The sequence below is a fragment of the Mustela putorius genome, unplaced genomic scaffold (assembly GCF_011764305.1).
Source record: "Mustela putorius furo isolate JIRA1106 unplaced genomic scaffold, ASM1176430v1.1 tig00000813_pilon_pilon_pilon, whole genome shotgun sequence".
Taxonomy (NCBI): Eukaryota; Metazoa; Chordata; class Mammalia; order Carnivora; family Mustelidae; genus Mustela; species Mustela putorius.
Window position 1 is genome coordinate 5,920,653 of NW_025421485.1, and position 21,611 is coordinate 5,942,263.

The 21,611-nt window shown below is 54.3% G+C and overlaps 1 protein-coding gene across 8 annotated transcripts in view; it reads right to left on the minus strand.

Moving 5' to 3' along the window:
• Positions 1–155: 155 nt before the first annotated feature.
• ASAP2 (ArfGAP with SH3 domain, ankyrin repeat and PH domain 2) overlaps positions 156–21,611 on the minus strand; it is a 166,805-nt gene continuing 145,349 nt past the window's right edge. For 6 of the 8 annotated variants that reach the window (XM_045084889.1, XM_045084890.1, XM_045084894.1 and 3 more), the window contains 11 exons: positions 20,609–20,694; positions 18,767–18,882; positions 17,811–17,878; positions 16,478–16,591; positions 14,233–14,485; positions 11,664–11,798; positions 10,256–10,427; positions 5,755–5,804; positions 5,219–5,310; positions 4,648–4,770; positions 156–2,650 (listed from right to left, as the gene is read on the minus strand). In XM_045084889.1, the coding sequence (XP_044940824.1) occupies positions 2,576–2,650; positions 4,648–4,770; positions 5,219–5,310; positions 5,755–5,804; positions 10,256–10,427; positions 11,664–11,798; positions 14,233–14,485; positions 16,478–16,591; positions 17,811–17,878; positions 18,767–18,882; positions 20,609–20,694 (1,284 nt within the window). In that variant the 3' untranslated portion in view covers positions 156–2,575. The remainder of the gene's footprint in view (positions 2,651–4,647; positions 4,771–5,218; positions 5,311–5,754; positions 5,805–10,255; positions 10,428–11,663; positions 11,799–14,232; positions 14,486–16,477; positions 16,592–17,810; positions 17,879–18,766; positions 18,883–20,608; positions 20,695–21,611) is intronic. The other 2 variants (XM_045084891.1, XM_045084892.1) reach the window with 1 other exon arrangement.

The following is a 21,611-nucleotide window of genomic DNA, read 5'->3' on the forward strand; positions in this document are numbered from 1 at the left end:
GTCAACCAGAGTCTCTACCTCAGAGAAGAAAGGTCACCGCGTGCATCAGATAGCGTGAAGAATCTCCTGTACAGTGGGCCGGTGGGTTTTTCTACAGGACCATTTTCATATGCAGTAGGGCCTGAAGGATTAAAAGCATCACAAATAACACCATGTCCGTTTAAAAGTATTTTATTTTTTTCCAGTCAAATGACTAGTGAACAGGAGGAGTCAACTTACTGAACATGCTCTAATTATAAACTAATTATAAATCACCGCATTACAGACAACGAAAATAAGAATTGATTCGGGTTATACAATATATACAGTTGCGCTGCAACTAGTTCGAAGTAATCAAGTGTGAACGAACGGAGTATCGTACATCTCACATCGCTCTCCCGGCTGCGCAGGCTGCTCCCCGCCCCGGGGCGCACCACCCGGGACCCAGGAGTCTGCACGCGGGAGCCCTCGCCCCTACGAGTCCGATCTGATGGCAGACAGCACGCAGGATGCCAGAATCCTGCAGCGAAGGTTCATGAAACGTAAACTTTAAGTATAAATAGTTATCTACAAGGTTTTCCTTCCTCTCAGTTGTTTTTTAATTTGCAGAGAGCAAATAACTAGGAAAGGATGTTATCAGGGAGGTTAATATAATTTCTCCTCTGGCAAGAGTAGTAGTAATTACTGCACAGTAGCACCACCGAATTGTCAACTGGAGGAAGTATTTCTGAGCTAGTTCTGTACCAGTGAGCGTGCTGGATTAGTCTGGGACCGGTGTGAAAGGGTGCCGGGAATCCACTTCACTTCCTTGGGTAGTTGGCGCCAAGTGGCCAAAAGGCTGATTATAAGACACAGATGCGAGAGGACTGTGTTAAAATACACATAAGTGCGCTGTGCAAAATCTATTTACTTTCTTAAATCTGTGAGGGAATTAACTAAATGAAGGGTTCGAACAACAGAAATTAACAATTAGTGAAAACAGATGTAGTGCTTTAAAAAAAAAAAAACAAACTTTAATTACAGAGCTGACACATTTTTACCCAGAACTCTGAGAGGCTTTAAAAAGCAGTCGCCACACAACATCATAAAACATTCCAGTTTGTTCTGTTTTCCTTTATAACAGCAACAAGAAGTATAACGCAATTTAAAAAAAAAAAAAAAAAAAAAGAAGCTCTGCACTTAGAAGGGTCTTGCCTAATGAAGACGGGCTGCCCCATCAAATGTACCATCGTCACCACGGAGGCATCGCTGCCTCGCTTTCCAAGCCCAGACCTACGCTTACCCTTTCACTCCTGGTCCCAATCCGAGTGGGCATTCAAGGCCTATTTATCCTCAAAGAGTGCCAGAGTGTCCAATATTCCTGCCAAGAGTCGTATGCTCACAATTACTAAATAGAGATATGACAGTCAAGTTCGCGAACTACTGAATTCCGATTTTCTGGCACTCGACCCAACCCCCCCATGCCCAGTAGCTTCTTGAAGAATGACGTCATGGGACTTCCGCTGTGGAACTGGGATGTCTGTTCGGGAGGATTTTATTACCTGGGACCTACAGATTTCAGCTATGTTCTTGATTACAAACAGATGGACAGATTCGAGTTCAAAACAGTCTATCTACCATTCCTGTTGGTATAATATATAAATACAAGACACTAAATTGAGGAAACATTCCGGGGGCCAGAAGGGGAAGGCGGAGGTATGCTCCGTGGGAAACAGCAGGTGTGTGTGAGCAGTGGGGCTGGCCCACCGTCCTCTGCTGGGGCACGCGGGAGGGTGGAGAAGCAGAATTCCAGAGCACCTAAAGCTTATACAAACTAGTTTAAAGAACTGGTTTTGCAATCCATCATCCTTAGTTTTTAACCAAATTCAGGAAATGCAGGTTTCTAGAACAGGAACTGAATTAGCTGCTATTACCACACGCGGTAATAAACCACGGGCGGGTGTGCTAGGTGGGACCGCTCACAACAGGCTACACGCACATGCAGAACACAATGAGAGCTGCGACCTCACAAATTAGGGCCGGAAAGCACGATGCTAAGGTGTAAGTTTTCAAGTTGCTTTAACTAAACCTCGTGTGGATTCCAAAGGAAATCTTTTAAGTGTATCTTAAAAAAAAAAAAAATGTCTTTAAAGGTGAACTGATAGCGTTTCCTCTAGGAAGTCCAGGGCTGGGCTACTTCTAAAGCAAGTTTACTGACTTCCTAAAAACCTCCACTGAGGGTCACCGACTCTAGCAGCGGGACAGGGAAAGGCCAGAAGAATGTCTAATACTCAGGTCCTTCTAGGTTCAGCTAATTCTGTAGACAGAAGATCTTGATTACATAGAGTTAGAATAACTTTTCAGTTCACCTTTTAGGAAATTCAATTTTTCCCTAATAAAAGTATGGCAATATTTCATGAAAACCACAAATTATAAAAACAATTCATTTATACATACAAGTTGCCTCTGAGCTTGTAAAAGAGAAGAGCAGGGTCAGAGAGAAGTGAGCTACCGGACAAGACATTTCATGAAACTGGTCACCTGGCAAGAATCTTGGTACCAATAACAGACAGGAACGTAACAACTGATAAAAGAAGTGTTTTTGTTCAGTAGCAAGTCAGTCAGCGATAAAGTGCACAAATGATACGGGAAATGCTCCTTTGCGGCTGGGGTCTCCGTCGATGTGGCCAATCTGAAATGGATAACATTCTACATGTTAGAGACTTCAAGGAACAATGCTATAGCACTTGGGGAAAAAATGTGTTCAGAAGAACTTTTTCTGAGAGAGAATGACTTAGAAAAGAGAGAACTTTTTCTAAGACATCGATAAACTGTTTTCCCTTTTTTCTTTGCCTCATGTTTCAAATACGGTTGAGCCCTGACCACATGGAAGTTCCAAGTGCCACCCCCACCCCTGCAGTTGAAAATCTGCATCTAGCTTCTGACTCCCCACAATCTTAACTACAAAAGGCCTAGTGCTGACCAGAAGCCTCACAGGTAAGGCGGGCAGTCGGCTAACACACCCCTGTGCGTTACATGTACGCCACCTCCTGTGTTCTTAAAAGAGCTAGAGAGAAATTGAAGAAAATCATAAGAAAAAATACATTTAAGTGCTATCCTGCACTTATCAGAATACGCCCCCATGTAAGCAGACACACGCAGCTCACACCCGCATTTTTCAAGGGTCAAGTGCGGTGCCTGCCAACTGTCGGGGCGCTGGGACAGGCGGGCCAGGGGTCTGCACGGAAGCACACGCCCCAGGGTCCTGGTGTCCTCGGTAGGACAGGACAGGAGCACAAGCAGGTCAGCTGTCCGACTCCTGCCCCCCAGCGTGCATCTTTTCTTTCCTGAAGAAACCGAGTGTCAGAAGTCTGTGAGGTGCAAAGTCACAGAAAGTGGCCAATGTGTGAGTTGGCTCCTTTAAATGTAGTCAAGCGTTCACCAGAGGCTTCGAGAGTCCCTGAGTTTCACTCTGGGTAAAGTATGTCCGTTACACACCGTGTACGACCTCAACCACATAAAATCACGCAGGTAAGTAAAAGTCTAAAAGAAAATCACTGTAATACAATTGGTAAGATGGGGGGGGGGGCGCTGGGATTACGGGCAGCACGATTTTCTTCTTTACACCTTCCTGTATTTCCAGTTGTGGAAACGAACAGGTATTTTCCAGAAGGCTGAGTCCACTGCCGGGGGAGCCCCACCCTCATGCCGTGTTGTACACGAGCCTGAAAGCCAGACCTGCTGCAGCTCTTGGGGCAGGGGGCCGGGGGGGCGGGGAGGGAGTTGGCTGAGGTCCGGCCACCCACTGAGGGTTCAGGGAACAGAGGCCGGGCACACTGGCCCGAACCAGGACCACGGGCAGCATCCCCCTTCCCTGCCTAGCTGCTGGGCGCCGCAAGCCCACAGAAGGTGGAGCTCTGGCCAACGGACCCCTGAGTCCCATGAGGGGAAAGAGCCAGCAGTACCACAGGGCACCAAGGTCACAAAGCCCCTACCAGGGCCACCACCTGACGTGCCTTGCACTCAACAGAGCAGAGTGACATCCGAGCTCCACCTATGGCGCTGGGCCCTTCGTGTCCCCCGTGGGGCGGACCCCGCCAGCCTCCCACGCAGGGCCCACGGGCCTTGTTTTTGACAGCAGCCTCTTACTGAGGCCTGCGGTATCGTCTCTCCGGTGGTGCTGAGGTGATTTCCCTTTCACAGACGAGGGGACTGAGGTTTAATGACATGACGTCAGCAAGTCTGTTAAGCGCTGCGTCTGGATTCCTAGGGTCACACCTGGTGAACACGCCATTCACACCGTCCCACTCCCATGTGGATGTTCTGACTCGTTTCAGGACAAAGACCAACACCCACGGACTCCGGCCCCGGGCCAGCTGTCCGTCTGCCTCCCTCCAGCACACGGGCCGTGCCGGGGAGGCGGCGCCTTCTCCGAACACACAGCCTCATTTCAGACCCTGAAGTGCGCTCTGGGAACGGGGCCCTCACATGGGAGAGCCCCAGCCGGGGAAAGTGAGGCCCACGCAGAAATGGGTGTCCGCGGAAGAGACATCGGAGGGGCAGAGCAGCCAGCAGTCCTGGGGTCGCACGGGCAGCGGGCCTGACCTGGCAGCGGGCCTCCCGGGCCAGGCGGGCAAGGATTCAGCCCCGCCCCTCCCAGGCACAGCCGGGCCCGGGCCCCCGACTCACCCACCACTCTTGGTCCTCCTCCCCATCCACGATAATCACATCCCCCTCGGAGAACGTCAGCTCGTCTGGGTTGTCAGCCACACAGTTGTAGAGAGCTTTGACCCGCTTGGGCTTTAACTTGGTCTGATCGGGAAGAGGAAGGGTCAGAGGTCAGTGTGGCACGGAGGCTTCAACTCCTGAGGCAGAGGATGGGGCTGCCCTGTTTCTAATTGGTCCCAGGGGTCCTGACCCCAGGCCCGGGAACCCACACGTGTCAAGTTGGGTGGATCGTGCAGCTCGGGGCTGGGGGACTTCTAGGAGGCCCAGGGAAAAGCTAAGCCATCCCAGCGGAGTGCGGAGTGCTTGGAGTCAGGCGGCCTGGTGCCTGGGGCGCATGTGGGGGTCGGTCCTGGAGCTGTGCTGGGGCTGCTGAGCCCTCCGGCTGGAGCGCTCTGGGCTCGCGTCCCGCCCGGATCCAGGAAGAGGCCTCCCACCCACCCCTAGGGGAAGAGGGAAAGACCTGTTTCTCGGAGAGTCCTGCTCACTGCCGGCCGGAGCAGAGAGGCAGGAAAGGAGGGGCTCTTCCACTTACTGTCTGTGACTTCCTGGGCATGGGGGCTGGGGGCTGCAGGGCCGCGGCGTTGGACGGCGCACCCAGAGCGTCGGGTCCAGAGAGCTCCACTCCTGCGGGGCCACAAAGCAGCAAGGTCACAGGATGCCTCGGGCGCGACCAGGGAGCTGCAAGCAATGACTGCAACCGCCGCGCCTGCCCGAAAGGCAGGTTTCCAGAGATTTCCGGATCTCTGGAGGGGAAAGCCCCTCAAAGGCCCAAGCGCCTGTGACTTCCAGGCAGCCCGTCCCGTGTGCAGGCATGTGGGTGTCACGGAGCGGGGCAGATGCCGCCAGCTCCTCCACAGACATGTGGGTCCCTGCCTGGGCCTCCCTGCCTGGGCCTCCCCGCCCGGCCCCCACGTGAAGGGGACAGTTAGGCAGGACCCGGCCCAGAGCAGCGCGGGAGCAGGAGCTGCAGGGGCTCTGGGGAAGACAGGGCACGGCCGCGGCGGGGAACCCCTCCCACGCTGCCCCCACGGAAGCAGCAGTAACCCCGGGTCCAGAGGGAAGAATTACCAGGTCCTCTCGGCTGGCCTTTGCTCATCAGTGGGGTCGACTTGTCAGCCCTAATAAAAGGGGAAAGTAGATTTACTGATGCCTGAGGCCCCCCCCAGGCACGTTCTCGACCCCCACTTCACCCCCTTTCCAAAGGAGCCAACTGTGCTGTCTCAGACAGAAGTGAAGAAAACATAACACTGAGTTTATGCCTATTTTCAAGAAACTGAAAAGACTCACAGGAAAGGCCTGATTCTCGAAGACACCAGTCAGCGAACCTTTTTTCTGAAGGGCCAGACGGTATATTTTCCAGGCTCTGGGGAGGAAACCCCACGCTGCCACCACAGCACCCGCCACAGAGAACGCGGAAACCCGTAGGCAGGGCCACGCTCGCAAACGCTTTATTTGTGGGTACGGCCGTCTGAACTCCATGTAACTATCATGTGTCATGACAGAGACTTCTTTTGGGTTTTCTCAATCATTTAAAAAACCGAAAACCATCTTAGCTTGTGGGCCATACAAAAATAGACGTGGTGGGGGTGCCTGGGTGGCTCAATGGGTTAAGCCTCTGCCTTTGGCACAGGTCCTGATCTCAGGGTCCTGGGGTCCTGCTTCTCCCTCTCTCTCTGCCTGCCTCTCTGTCTACTTGTGATCTGTCAAATAAATAAATAAAATCTTAAAAAAAAATGGGCGTGGGGCTGATCAGGCCTGCTCTAAGAGAACACGTGGAAAAACCCAGAAGTTCACCCAGGGTGAGATTAGGGTAGAGCTTCCTTTACCAAGCAGCCCAGCAGTGTGCTGCTTCACAATAGAACAGAACCCCCCAGGCTGCGAGGACAGGCCTCCACCCACCCGAAGTAGCATCACCCACTCTGTCCCCCTCCCCAGCTCTCCCTCTGGTCACACAAAAGAAGCAGCTCCCAAGAAGCAGGTAAGACACTGGACAGGGAACACTCCCAGCATGGCCGTGCCCAACCCCGGGCACTGGCAGCCAACACCCCCTGTTTTTGGAGTTGCCGGCCGCCGCCAGGCTGGCATCCAGAACTTCAACACAGGAGCTGGTGTCTGACAGACCAGCCCGGGGAGCAAGTCTGCAGCAACGATGGGGGCAGAGGGCAGCAAGCTGAAGCCGGACGCAGACCCTGATGCAAGAACCCGGGGAAGCACGGCCTGTGGGCACGCGGTGTAGACGGTGAGTGCCCCCCACCTTGGAATTCAGCAGCCAAGGAGACTGCGGACATGCTGCTCCCAACAGAGAGGTGAGGATGTACACATTACATTGTTGCAAGAGATCTTACAAAGGAGCATTAACAAAGTTCTGAGAGTCTTCTGGTTAAAAAAGGCAGACTGAAATACATTTACTCCCACTTTCTCCCAAGGAAAAGATCAGAAAAAAACCGAAACCAAAAGAAGTACAAAGAGAACCTGAAGAGGAAACATTCTGGAAGTGGCCACCAGAGGGACAAATCCTCACCAGGCCAGCTTGCCTGTGGAGGGGGACCCCACACACTGAGGAGACCCTGAAGGACCCCCATCTGTGCTCTGAGCCCCCAAGGCTTATAAGCTCCGGGGGCGGGGTTGAGCTCGGCAATAAACACAAAGATTGGCCCCAAATCTCCTCAAGGAGGTGTGGAGCCCCTGGATTCCCAGCCCAACCCGAGTAGCCTTGCAACTACCCTCTCTCAACCCACTGCAGACAGAAGTTTCTGTTCTTGGAGAGGGGAGAACAGAGGGTGTCTGGACTAGGGGGTACACCAGTGCAGTTTTGAGGAGCATCTTTAAAAAAACGGGGACTAAGTGTGCTGGGGTGGCATCTGACTCCTGATGTCAGTTCAGGTAATGGTTTCAGGAACGTGAGCTCGAGCCCCGCATCAGTCTGCTTGAGATTTTCTCTCTTCCCTCCGCCCCTGCCCCCACCTCTCTCTCTCTCTAAAAAAAAAAAAAAGGAGGGGAACTAAGTAAAAGCTCAACTTTATTTCTTTATTCAACTCCTAGAAAACCTGATTCCTTCAGGCGAGAGACAAAGACTATTCGCTAAGGAACCTGAGTTGTTCTTCAGGTTCCCCAGTGAAACTGCCCAGTGAGACGCTCGCCAGCCAAGCCCACGCTGGCGGCTCTGCGCCGAGGGTGCGGTATGTGGTCCGTTTCAATGCTGCAGTGGAAGTGGCAACTCTGGGGCAGGAACACCAGATTTACAGGAAAGAGCCTCTAACATAACAGAAGTGAAAACAAGACAAAGGACATGGAAGAAACAAATTATTCAGAAAAGCAAAAGCTAACATAAATGAAAACACCGCCCCAAACCCATCATTAATAATCTGAGATGAGAGAAAATGACTCCATGAAACAAACAGGATACTATTACCTTGAAAATTATCTGACACCTGGAATGAAAACTCAGCAATTACTAAGAACGGGAAAATGCAAATGAAGAAACTCTCCTAGAAGGCAGATTAAAAAGCAAGCCAGCCCGCCAGCACTGCAGAAACGGAAGCTAGAAGGTGACCCAGCGCAGCCCAGTCTGGGCTATGCAGAGCTGCATTTCCAGCCCCGGCCTCCAGGTGGAGCCCTGGGACTGGCTCTGGCCCGAAGCGCGCTTCTCAGAGGCTCCTTAAGGAAGTAAAGGGCAGGAGTGGGTTAGGAAAGTGGCAGCAGGAGTAGAAGGGGGTCCGGGTCTCCCACTCTGCCCTCAGGGCCGCTGATTGTACAAGCAACAGAAAGGGCACTGAGCTTCGTGTAAGAAGTCAACTGCTGTATGTTAAACCACTGAGACTGACTCAGGCAAAGTCTGTTAGAGATGTCAGCTTATTAGAATAAAGAGAAAAAAGATGATACACATCCAGGAAAGGCCAAGGGAGTCTGACATCTGAATAATATGAATTTGATTAAAAGCAATAAAAGAAGAAAACAGAAATTAAGACATTAAGAAAAATCAACGAAATTTCTTAGAACTGAAGGATAGATATCCTGAAAGGCTCCATCATCTACCTAGTGGCCTGGATGAGAAAATACCTGCCCTGGGGCAGAAGGAGGCCTGACGGGGCAGGGAGAGAGCCCCACCAGGGGGAAGACCTCCACGGGTACCGCAGAGCTCAGCAGGGGGAGGAAGAGATGGAGGCAGATATGGGAGCCAGATTTCTCACCACTGCCAAAGGGAGTAAGGAGCACACAGAGGGAGAGGATGAGAATGAACCCTGGTGCTTTGAAAACACTGCCCCCAAATTCTTTTCTGAGATCTGGAATCTGCGACCATCCTGTGCTCCTGCACCGTCCCCACCTCTACCCTGAGTCTGGGCTCTGCCACTGTTTGACCAGGGACACACGGCAGAATTTTCCGAGGCCGTACCTGTTTCTTGGGACTCGTGCTTGGGCCCAGCCACCAAGACTTGAGGAAGCTCTTGCCACATGGAGAAACCATGTATGGGTAAGTTTTTCAGCCAAGAGCCCCAGCCAAGAGCCCCAGCTGACAGCCAGCAGCAACCACCAGATACGTGTAGCAGAGAGGGGAATGGGCCCGTCATCTACGAGACCCTTTCTGTGCCAAGCCATGCCCAGGCTCTGAGACGTCACAGCTAGGGCTACAGATCTTGTGGAGAAAAGACAAGCTACGCTCACTCTGCCAATCCAAATTCCTGACAGACACCTGGGAGCATCATAAATGGTTGTGTCTTAGGTCCGTAAGCTTGGTGTGGTTTGAAATGAGAGACAGTGTGAGCTCATGGACTTCAAGATGAGACGGAAATACAGAGATAAATGTCTTCCTAAGTGTGTATCTACACGGATGGTCACCTACACATACTCATGTGTGTATCCCTGGTTCTGACCACCCAGGGGGCCTGCCTGGGAGCGGCAACCCTCAGAAAGCCATGAGCACAGGAAGCACTCATCTTGGCTTTGGAAAATCACTGTCACTAAAAGAAACCATTTCCCACCATTAGGATCCAGCCTGAGACCATGAACTGGATCCCTCTCTGGTCAAGGATGTTCTATGCACAAGTGGCAAGCCTGGGGTTGGGGTTGCTGAGAGTCAGAAGGTAGTAATGCGTCTTTGCTCATTTTCCGACTGTGCTCGCTGTACTGTGTTGATGCAGAAAAACATCCTAGTTTGTAGGAAATATACGCCCCACACTGCAGAGGAAGCAAGATAACCTTGTGCATGAGCAATAAACTGGAAGTAGAGGCCCGGCATCTCGACCTTAATTCCCCAAAATGCAGTGTCTCCTAAACAGAGTCTAAATTCATTACGTGGATATAAGATATACATTTGTGTGAAATTTTTACAATTTAAAAAAATGCTTGGTAAGTTATTTTTAAGATACTCGACCCTGATGAATTCATTAGGTGACACCTGAGCTCAAATGTTATACCGTAGAAGCTCTGGAGATTTCTAATGTTTGCCCAGAAATTTCAGCAGATGACGTAATGGGGCCATTGCCCCTTGGAAGCTCCCTGAATGCAAGAAGCAAGGATGACAATTCGGCCAGACCCTGGGGGGGCTTGAAGGCAGGCTAGTTACGGTTACCCGGGGACAGGCCTCTTCTGGGGGAGGCGGCTGGGCGGCTGGGGCGGCAGGGGCGGGGGCGGGGCCTTGCTCAGCTGGATCCCGGGCTGGGCCGGCTTGCTCTGCTGGCTCAAGGCTTCCATCACACTGGGCGTTTTTGCTACTGGAGGGGGCGGCGTGGGAGCCAGGGGATCTGCGGAAAGAGAGGAGAGGAATACAGAGGGTCAGGCTTCGTCCCGCCCGCAGCCTTCCCATCAAGGCTCTCTGGTGAGGGCTTCTTTTTGTCTTTCTTTGCACGGCGATTTCATCAGGGCAAGCGTCCTCCTTTCACTGTGGGTTAGAAAACCGGATCGGCGCGCCGTCCTTCTAAGCCTTGGGTTAGGGTTAACATGTCTCTATGAGCCCATGAGGATCTTCCTCTGTGGGGAAGCCACCCAGAGACCTGGGGAGCCGGCGGCAGGGTCTTGCCCCTGGTCCCGCCCCCCGAGGCGAACTGGGCTGACCGTGGGTCCTCCCCATTCCAGCAGGCTTCCTGCAGGGCAATCGGAGAGGCCTGTGAAGAACTAACAGTAAAGGCTCCACAGTCTGTGAGGGGAGCTGCAGGGCAAAGAGGTAATTGTTTCTCCACAGACTCGGAAACTTAGGGAGTTGGTAAGGCAGGGAGCTGGGCCCTAAGCCCCAGGCTCCTTTCTCTGCTTGCCCCTCTGTGACAAACATTAGCGCTGCCCCCCAAGATCCAGTGTCCTCACGCCCCATCTTGTTGAGGCCGCCACCATGCTCAGGACAGGACAGGGACCCCAGGAGCTGCGCAGGCCCCCCGCGCACGCGCACACGGCACTGTCTGCAGCTGCGGCCAGGCTGCCGCCGAGGTTAAACCCACAGGAACAAGCCGGGTATGACCCGCTGCTCTCCGAGCCCTGCTGGAGAGGCCGGAGCTCCTCCTGCCACAGCCCAGCCACGCGGAGCAGGAAGGGGACAGGCTCAGGGCTGGCCCCACTGATCCCGTGAAGACATTCCTCTGCCCCAGCCCCCTCCCCCGGCCCTGGATCTTTCACCCACGTGTTGACATCGGAGAACAACACAAACCGGATCACATCCACATGACTGTGCCCCAATACCGAGAACCACCAAATGGCCAGGGGAAGTGAAGCCCCGGGCTGGCGGGAAAGGACGGAGTGTAGCTCGAGGGCTGGGGGAGACAGAGGAGAGCGCGACGGCCCCCTGGGGCGAGGGTGCGGACAGGCAGCAGGTTGCCGCAGGGCAGGGCGGCTGGAGGGGCTGCCAGGGGCCCGCATGGGGTCGGGCTCCGGGCGGTGTCTGCCTGTGGGCGTGGGGCTTCGCAGCTCTCCCCACGCGGCTGCCGAGAGCACCCCCCAGCCATGCAGATCCAAGAGCCCACTGGCAAGAAAGGAAAAAGGCGAGAACGTACTGGTAGATGTCACGCGGAGAGGGGGCAGCGGTGGATGGACAGCTGGCGGATCTGACGAAGATCGCTGCCTGCTTGCACCGTCCACACTTACAGAGTTTGTCTTCCACAGGGCGGTAGCGGAGGAGGCGGTCTGAACTGCACACGCACACATGCACACGCATACATGCACAGCACACACGCACACGTGCATGCACACACACAGGAAGGCACGCACAAGCACAGAACAAAAACAGAAACAGAACACTGCATTATTGACCCTCTCACTCGCAAAATGGGCAGTATGACCCTTCTAGAACAGCATTAAGACCACAAACAGAATCCTGATTTTTAAAAAAGAATTCCTGTCTCTGGCATCTGATGGACGATATAGACGGACCAGACCGAGGATGCTTCTGGAGGAATTACCAGCTGGTTTTCACAGTCTTGATTTTTCCTTCTCAAACAGAAATATGGGTTTGAAGAGAGAAACGAATAGCCACAGGCGTCCCGAGCACGGGGCTCAGGCTGTAGGCTCCCGCGGCTGTGCACACCCCTCCCTGGCCCGGGGAGCACGTGTTCTCAGAGCTCGAGGACAGAAGGGTGCAGACGGAGACAGGTGAAGGGCTCCCCGCCTCCTGCAAACCTTTCTGGCTAAGAGCCAGCACGCATGACACCCAGGAGGCTCAGCTGACACATGGGGGACACAGCAGCACCGAGGTCGCTGTCCTTCCTCTGCCCCCACAGAGCTCTGCGCACAGCGGTGACCCGTGCCTGAGGCTGTGCGCAGCCCGCACAGGGGGCCAGGCCTGGGGAGAATGTGGGTGCCCCCGCGTGGGGCGTTTCTGCTGTGCCCAGTGTCTGTCCTGGTGCGGGTGGCGCAATGCTAACTCCCTTTGTGGTGTTGTTGGGTGGGACTCGCTGCAGGGCCAGGTGTGGCCTAGAGGACAACAATGGGGACTCTCTGCGGGGCTACTGGGATGAAGGACTGTCTACACCCGGCTACTGGGATGAAGGACTGTCTACACCCGGCTACTGGGATGAAGGACTGTCTACACCCGGCTACTGGGATGAAGGACTGTCTACACCATCAAAGGAGGACATGACGCTAACTACAGAGATAGTAAAAAAGAAAAAAAAGTAAGAAAAAATCCCAAACCCTCTCATTCTAAGACTCTACAAAACCAAAAGCAAAAGAAAAAAAAGGGAAAAAAATGAACAGTTTTCTGTTGCTTTTACATGACGAACAGAGCAAAATAGAATCTTCCTCCCATGACACACAAGTGAATAAAAGCCCCTAATGGGGTGGAGGGACCACATCACTTCAGCTCTGGATTACAAAATTAACCCACGCACACAGAGTGTGGGGAGGCTGCGGAGACAGTAAGGGGCCCCACAAGGACCCGAGCGTGGCTGCTGCCCTCCGCTGCCCGGGGTGGTGACACGGAGGAGGGCAGCCGTGGAACGTGGTCTTGCAGCTTCTCTCCTGCCCAGGGGTGGCACTGCCTGGATGAGGGCACACAGGGGCCACGGCCCATATGGGGGAGGTGGGGGAGGTGAGGCAGCTATTTCTGGGGCTGGCCTGGGCAGCACCTGCTCTCCTCGTAGGGGCTCATCCCTGGGGGTGTGAGTCAGTGACCTAAACAACAGGCCCATCAACCTTCTCTGGCCTCCCTGAGAGACCTCCCTGGGTGCTGGAGGCAGGATCACGTGGGGGGTGAGGCACAGGGCCAGCGGATGGCAGCCGCCATATTTGCTGCCCGACCCAAGCCACAACCGTCAGTCACACCCCATCCCAGAGAGCAGCTGCGGCCCCTGTGCACTGCAGGACCTCCTTCTGGACCAGCAGCAGCCACAGCAGCCACAGAGCCCGGACACCACACCCTGGGGGCTCTGGCCCTCCCTCTCCTGGGATGCCCCCTAAAGGCCACTGGCCACGAGCTGCGCCGGCCACTTGCTGGACCCACCTTCAAGGAGCAGAAAGATCAGTTGGTCCTCAGCCTAGGAAACTCACTTAACTTTTGGGGGCCTCAGTTTCCATTTTCATAAAAAGAAAAGCATCTGTTGAGTCAAACTCATACTTCTGGGACCGAGCAACTAAGGTAAGTGTAGCTGAGTATCCTTCCCTAAATTAGCATCTTTTTATCTTTCATTTCATGGGGATTACAGGTACAAATGAATCAGAGGCACCACACGCTGGCTGACTGCAGGCTGGGTGAGGAAACAGGAGAGAATGCAGGCGGGGGGTGGGGTAGTGAGTGGTAAAAGCAGAGAGAAAAGGAACAGAAAGAAGATCTGCAGGAAAATGTCTCGCAGGACCAGCATCACGAGCCGAGCCACCCACCTCAGGCCTGCCCGGGGGGTCCCCGCACTCCCCACGTGACACGCAGAGGCCACACCTCTGCCCAGAACAAGGATTAAGTCAGATGCTCTACCACCATTCAGCACTCTAAGAACGAGGAGCTCCTTTAGGGTACCAACAACATAACTCTGACAAAAAATCCCCAAATGTCACCTAGCAGGGGGCACGGCAACTATAAACTTCTCAAAGCAAACACCAGACCACACCCTCTGAGCTATGGCCGCGCAGTACCTTTGGCAACGTTTCGTGGGGGCAGCGGGGGTGCGCTGGAGGTGCTGGGGACCACAGGCTGGGTGGGAGGCGGGCTGCCGCTGAGGACCGCGCCGTACGTCTCGTTCTGCAAGATGCTGGGCACGAAGGACCTCTGCTTGTCCTTGGCCAGGCTGGTGGCGTCTCTGGCCAAAGACGCGGCGTTGGACTGCAGCTGGCCGGAGCCCAGCTGGTAGAAGCTGACGGGCCGGTCTTCTCGCCGACTGGGGCTGGGCTGCAGAAGGGTGGGAAAGGCACACACACCGACCCCTCGGTCACAGCGTCTGGGCCACGGGTGACCGCCTCGTGCACATCGCGGCTACCTGGGCAGGTGCGTTTTGGGCTCTCAACTGTAACAGGAGAGCTGTGAGATTTGAAAGTTCCTTTTATCTTCATGGAGACACCCTCTCCCACCCCCAGTGCCGCAAATGCCATAATTTATAATTTACAAGTCACCATTCTGGGAAGGATTGAGAGCCCAGTCTGTTTCACCTTTACTCGCCGGCATTATCTTAACCTATATCTGTTTCCACCGCACTTCCTGTTTGTAAACACACTTCCAACTGAGCACCTCGCGGCAGCCAACCCCCAACAGCAGGGCGCCAAGTTCCGGAGACATCAGGTGCTCTTCCCAAATGAACTGAAGTCTCGAGATTCCTCTAACTCAGGGATCAGCAAACCATGGCCCGTGGGCCACCATCTGTTTTTATAAATAAAGTTTTATTAGAACACAGTCGTGCCTGGTCATTTAATATATTGTCTGTAGCTGCTTCCAAGCCACTGGCACGTCTGAGTAGTTGCAGTAAAGATGGTGATAATTTAGGCCCACAAACCTGAAATATTAATTATTTGACCCTTTTGGTTTGCTGACCCTTGCTCCCCTTGAAATCAGGACTCGTGTAAATCAGATCTAATTCATTTCCAATATCAGCTTCATTCTAAGAGCTACGATCTTGAGCAACTACCTTAACCTTGCTGACCAGACCCCTCATCTTTTCAGTGGGTAGAACTGTGCTCCTCTCACACAGCCCCCAGGCTTCCCGGAACAGTACTAGCTGTGATACCGCCCTGCCCCTCGCAGGGCCACCTGCCCACCCAAGGCTCTGGCCAACCCAATGGCTCAAACTCAGCTGAGCTATGCAGAACCTGATGGCTAGTTCTCTTCACACATATTTTAAATTCAACAAAGCCCAAGGCCGTATGAACTATAATTCCCTCTGCTGGAAACAGAGCGAGTGGGAGGAGGAGTGTGAGCTCTTGCTGTCAGACTTTTAAGTGGACTATGCGACCGGCTGTGTTGGCTTGACCTGGGACTGATTATTTCCAATCTTTTTTTAGGATCGGTAAGTATAACAATAGTCAGTCCCTCTCACTTGGACACCATTTTATAGGTAACTCAGTGGAGGAGTTTCTTAGTCAAAGAAATAGCAAGTATGAATGTTAACTGAGCCACACACAAGGAGAGTCAAGGTTTTGGAAATGCCATAAATATATATAATCAAACATCGTCAGTGCACCTCAGGACATTCGAGTCCTACAGTAAACAATAGGAAATGAGACATGGCATTCCCCACAAATTTCCTAGCAGCTGGGAGTGGGGGCTCTGGAGTCAGTCTGCTGGGGTGTGACTAAGCTCTGAGACCCACGTGAAGATGGTAACCAGCCAGGGGTCCCCCAAGTGGGCCAGGTAGAGTGTTGTGAGCAGGGAGCTGGACTCAGAGGCCAGCGCCCTCTGGCCTCAAGCTGGTCTCTAAATATTGGCTTCACCGCTGAGTCAACCTCTCCTGAAGCTTCCGTGACCCAGTCGGATACAGGAGAAAGCTGGACCCAGAGCTCTAATGGTCATTTCATTCTAGTGAAGGTTTTAAAGATCAACTAGTTGAACTTGACCTGTGATACTGGGGAGCCCTGGCTCTTTACCACATCCACGGCACGGGGCTTCCTCTAAATCCCATTAGAAACAACCCCCTCCCCAATATCTTTCCCTTAGATCTAAAGGTGAGCGGCTGACGACGCCCCAAGTAACATTGCTGTACACCCACACGCACAGGAGCTGGGAGGCAGGCACAGCTGCGGGACGGGCAGAACCAGCTACTGAGGTTGGAGCAAAGAGTTAACTCGACGTTTTGTACAAAACCACCCTGTGCCCTAATCGCACTCTGGGGTCCACCCGGCTCGGAGCGAAGCCCCTCAGAACCTCCCCGACGATCTGCGGCCCGGCACCAACCTGCAATTTCTCGTCCACATCGTCGTCGCTCTCATCCAGGTCTTCGTGGAGCAACCGCCACTCGTATTCGACGTGAACATGTGAGTTAAACCTCCCAGACAAGGCCTGGGTCAGCTGAAAAGAGGAAGGGCTGTTGGCGCCGCCGCCCGTGAGCCGGGCACCCGTGGGCGGTGGTGGGCGGTGTGGAGAGGGGAGGCAGAGACCCTTCAGGGCAAGGCCAGCCGACGGAGACCCCAGGCCCTACCTTCACCGAGGACCCTGCAACGCCCATTTAGTGCTCTGCAAACTGTAAAGCGCCACAGGCCAGGGCTACTGGAGATCTAAAGGCTAACGGCCGGCCTGCGGGTGCTGACGGGCACACGTGGGAGCAGACTCAACAGAGGACGCCGCCCGCACGGGTCACTAACGGGAAACCAGCCCCGGCCCGCAGAGCAAGGATGGGAGTGAGTGTTTTCGCCGTTCTCTCAAGGAAGGCGGATACCCAATTCCACGTGCGCTAACAGGAGAGAAGCGAATTCTTTAGACTCAATGCGAGTCTTAGCATGTTAGCCCTTAACTCTCTCCCCAGCCAGAGTCGCTGTGTGCGCTCGGGCAAGTTCCTTAACCCTCCTGCGCCTGTTTCCTCATCTGTAAAATACGGCTAACAGCAGAAACCAAGTCAGGAGGGCTATCAAAATTAAATCAGCAGTTATCAAGTGTTTAGCATAGAGCACCCCTCACTCTCCTACCCTTCCAAAGCAGTCAGTTCGATTTACTGCGCACTTGCTCAGTGTCACAAAGCACGACGCTACTTCTGAACGGCTAAAGCGGACTCCACCTTACAAACACAGAACCAGTGGGAGAGCTGGCATCGGCATGACTTCCTCAGCTCTGGGCAGGAGCCCCTACACTGCCTGACCCTGTGGGCTCTGTCCACTGGCCGCACTGCCCCTCCTTCTAGAACGGGACAGGAAAAGATGGTGGGGAACAATCCAGATGACCTGGGACTGGGGAACGAAATCCGCACACCAGCTTTGGATGCTGCCCCAAGGGGAAGAGCTGGCAGCTCAGAGACTCCAGAGAAGGGGCAGAGCGGCAGTGGCCTCCGGATCTCTGGTCCATCTGCCCCAGGCAATGCCATGGCCACCAGCCACATGTGCAACCAGCAAATTCCAACTTGTATTCCAAGCGTCACTATGATGGGGGTGGTCCCCTCCTCTCAAAGGACTCCCTGAGTACACTTTCTCCTGCTTGTCCCGTCTAGGGTCCAAATGGGACCTTCCTCCCAGAGGGCAGGGCCCCTCCCCACCCAGGCAGGTCGGCTTCATCCCATGCGAGCCGGAGGGAGACTCACCAGCTCCTCGCAGTGCTCATGCCTGAGGCGTCTGGCAATGTCCAGGGGCGTCTCTCCCGACTCGTTGGCTAAATAAAAGGCAGGACAACACACAGAGGTGTTACGGCCAAAGCAAGCAGAGGTCTGACCTCCAGAGGCAGTTATAAGAAGACACAGGGAGGCAGCACGAAGCGGAAGTGAGCTGTACAGTGTGGGGCGGGGAGGCCCGACCATCTCCCCGTCCTAACACACCACAGCAGCGCACAGTCGGCAAGATTTTAAGCCAGTCTGTGCTGACCACAGAAGCAGAACCGAACCCCTCCTCAGCAGTCTATGAATCTGAAATTGTGTATTTTCTTCCAAATAAGCATCCATCAGCAAGGTTTGGTTATTTAAGAAAAAAAAAAAAAAAAGAAAGAAAGAAACTTGGCCGAGCAGGCGTGCACCGCCTTTCTGTCCTTTGCTCTCTGTTCAACAGTTCAAGAACACTTCCTCACGGTGCAATCACAGCTGCCCGCCCTCAAGCAGCTGCCAGTGCTTCAGGGTCCCCTAGTAGAGGGAGGGACAAAGGCCCAGCAGATCAGGGTCCCTTGTGGAGGAGACTCGGTGCCAAGAGGGGCAGTGATCAGTGACTCCCCACTGCCCGGTAAACCTCCCACCCAGAGCCAGAAAGGAGTTAAGCCTGATCCTGGGTGGGTTCTGAAGAGGAGGGCAAGATGCCCCAAACCTCGTTCAAGGTCACCTCAGCACAAGGAACTTGTGCAGGGTCTGTGCTCTGCCTCTCATAATCTCTATGATGCCTGCCCATGACAGAAAGTCTATGTCCCAGATGGAGGGAACCCGCTGACCAATATGGGACCATTATCAGCCTTGGCGAGCACGCAGGCGAGGCCCCCCGACTTCAGATGGTAGGATTTGGGTCTCCCTGGCAGACGGGAGCCCAGACCAGATGGCCAGGCCGGCGGCCACCCGCTCACCGGTCTCGATGGAGGCCTTCCCCCGCAGGAGGAGCTTCAGGCACTCGGCGTTGTCCGTCAGGCAGCAGTAGTGCAGGGCTGTGCTGCCCTTTCCCGTCTGCTTATCCAGGTTCCCGCTGGCCAAGAACAGGGACCGAAGAAGAGAAAGATCAGTGAGTCACTGGCCAGGGGACCAGCCCTGCCTGGGGGGGAGGGGCCTCGGTGTGAGACCAGCAGGGAACCGGCAGTAAGAGCACGAAGGCCGAAGGCCGGAGTGGGGCACTGTGTTGTTGCTGAGCGGGGGCCGAGGGGGGCTTAGCCTGCTTCTTCCTGGGCCAGTCCCGAACTGCGGCACCCCTCCCACTTCCCCATCAGCACCCGGAGCCTGAAGTGTCCGCCTGGGCCTCAGGAAGCCTGTGGGACTTGCCATCCTGTCCTGCAGGGCAGGGAGAGTTTTCCATCCTATTACTGACATTCTCGCCAGGAAGGGGAAGAGCCCCTCTTCCAAAGCCCAGAATGCGCAAACGCCTGTGTGTCTGTGGGCCCCAGGCTGCCCTGCAGACAGCCGGCGGGGCAGTCCTGGGATCTCTAAAGCCCTTCTGGTGAAACACAAGAGCGGGTTACCCCAGAAGACACTGCGCTTCTCTTACAAAGCCACTCAGCCTACTGGGGGAGGCAGCCCGGAAACGTGGCTGTCCTTCTGAGCAGGAGGGACTGTGGGGCTTTGTGGCCTGTGGAAGGACACGTGGCAGGGGGCACCGTCCCAGGTGATACCCACTGCTCTCATCAAAACAGAACGTGCTACACTCTCGGGGAAAATGAGCCTCATCTTCTGCTCTCTCCCTCTTCCTGCTGCCCTCCTTCTACTCCAGAGAAACCAGGATTTCCCTTCTCACACTCCAAAGTTTACGCTGAGGGAGGATGGCGTCACGGGGCTGTTTCATCCACGGTCTGCTGAGCCGCTGTGACACCAGGCGCCGGAGGGCGTCCAGGCTCCGCAGAGGGTGGCTTCCACGGAGTCCGGCAAACTGCTGACCTGCCTCCGGCTCCTCTACCCCTGGCCATCTCCTCCCCACCATGAACAGCAGGGAAGGCCAAAATGCAAACTATGACCTTGCTTTTGCAGGTGGAATTTTCCACTCTGTTTGGCACAATTTCAGTGGCTTTTGACCAGCACCTCCCCCTCCACACACCCTCAACCATGATCAGGGAGTCAAGATACACGGTGCCGGGCCTCTCTGGTCGGCCTGCTGCCCCAGGTGGGTGCCGTACCCGGGGCGGAATGCACCTGACAGGACTTCGGAGCCCGGGTAAGCAGGCACACACATTCTTGAAAGGGAACTTCTAGTTAGAAAACAGAAACAACTTTTCAAACCAAACAAAATGTCTGCAGTCCAGTGATGAGGTTTACGATCCCAGCTTAGGTGGGTGGTACCAGTATGGATCTGTGCGTCCCTTTTACTGTCCCCACTGCTCAGGGCGCCTGCCTATGTCCAGTGAGACACTCTGAGGGCCAAGCATGGGGACGGCTCTGTGCACACCAGTTGGGGGCATGTGGAGGCCACAGATAGTCCCCCAGTGCCCACAATTCAGATATACGAGCCTGACAGCTCCTGAGTCCCAGACGCTAGAGGACAGGTCTTTCAGGTGCCAAGAAGGGTCTCTGTCTTCACACTCTAGGGCTTTTTGGGGACTATGCTCTAATAGCCCACTTCTGGAAGTTCTCTTTCTGTCCCACAGCTCATGTTCAAGGCTTGGAAAAAATCCCAGCATCTTGGCCACATAATGAGGCAGGAACCTGATCCTTCCTTGGAAACACCAGGAAATAAAATCAAACGGCTCCCCCAACTTTAGAACACCTACCTGTTCTGAACTAAAAAGTCTACGATGTGGAGGGAAGTCCGGTCCACCGATCTGACTGCAAGATGGAGGGCAGTTTCATCTGGCTCCTGAAGACCAAACAGAAACATTTCAGAATCCCAAGGGCAGCATTCAGTTTGTGTCCAATGCGAGTGAAATCATGTATCTCTCTTCCGAAAGCCTTTTATCCTTTCTTTCAAAACATGAATCTCTAAGACATATGGCCCCCTTAGTCTCCAGAGGAAACTCTGCCCTTGGCACCTGCGATTTCAAGACTGGTCCTCCTTCCTCCACAGGAAGTAGTAAGAAATTCAGGGTCTCATCTCAGAGTCCCCTCAATCTCTAGGTCCTTATCCCAGGACCAACAACATATAAGGGGGGTGCCCTTTTGTTCAAGGACACCAGGAAGGTTCCCCAGGCCTCCTGTACACAGTGTCTGATACGTGTGTTTGTGTTTTCTATTCCACACGTATAGGCAGGCTGTCAGCGCTAATGCCCACAACTGCCTTCCGCTGAAACCAGGGGACACCTGACCCCAATGCCTTTCCTGAAAGTGAATTCTGGCAGGTGAGGGCTGTCTCAGGTAGGTGGGTGGGCGAGACAGCAGGAGGCAAAAGCAATATCCATGCAATGGGGAACATGGGGCAAAGAGGGGCGTGTCCCCAATTCACCTGCCTGGCCTGCCCAGCCAGCCAGGGCCACCCACTGCCCCCAGCCCCCGCCGTGCTCTGGCCGCGGCACAGCTCCCTGCGCCTTCATTACAATGGCAAGCAGCTTTCATGGGACTGCGTGTATGTCTCTCCAAAGTCACCCATGGAAGAGAATTAGGATACATGCCAACCCAGGACACTGGTAACCGGTTTCCTGTGGACTCGATCCTGACAGTAAGACCCCACCCCACCTTGAGACCTCCCGGCTCAACAAGGTTCTCCCAGGCAACTGGAGGGTGTCCCTCTTCCGCTCCTCCCTCAGGGAGGAGGGCGCAGGCTGCGAGGCTCTCACTCCC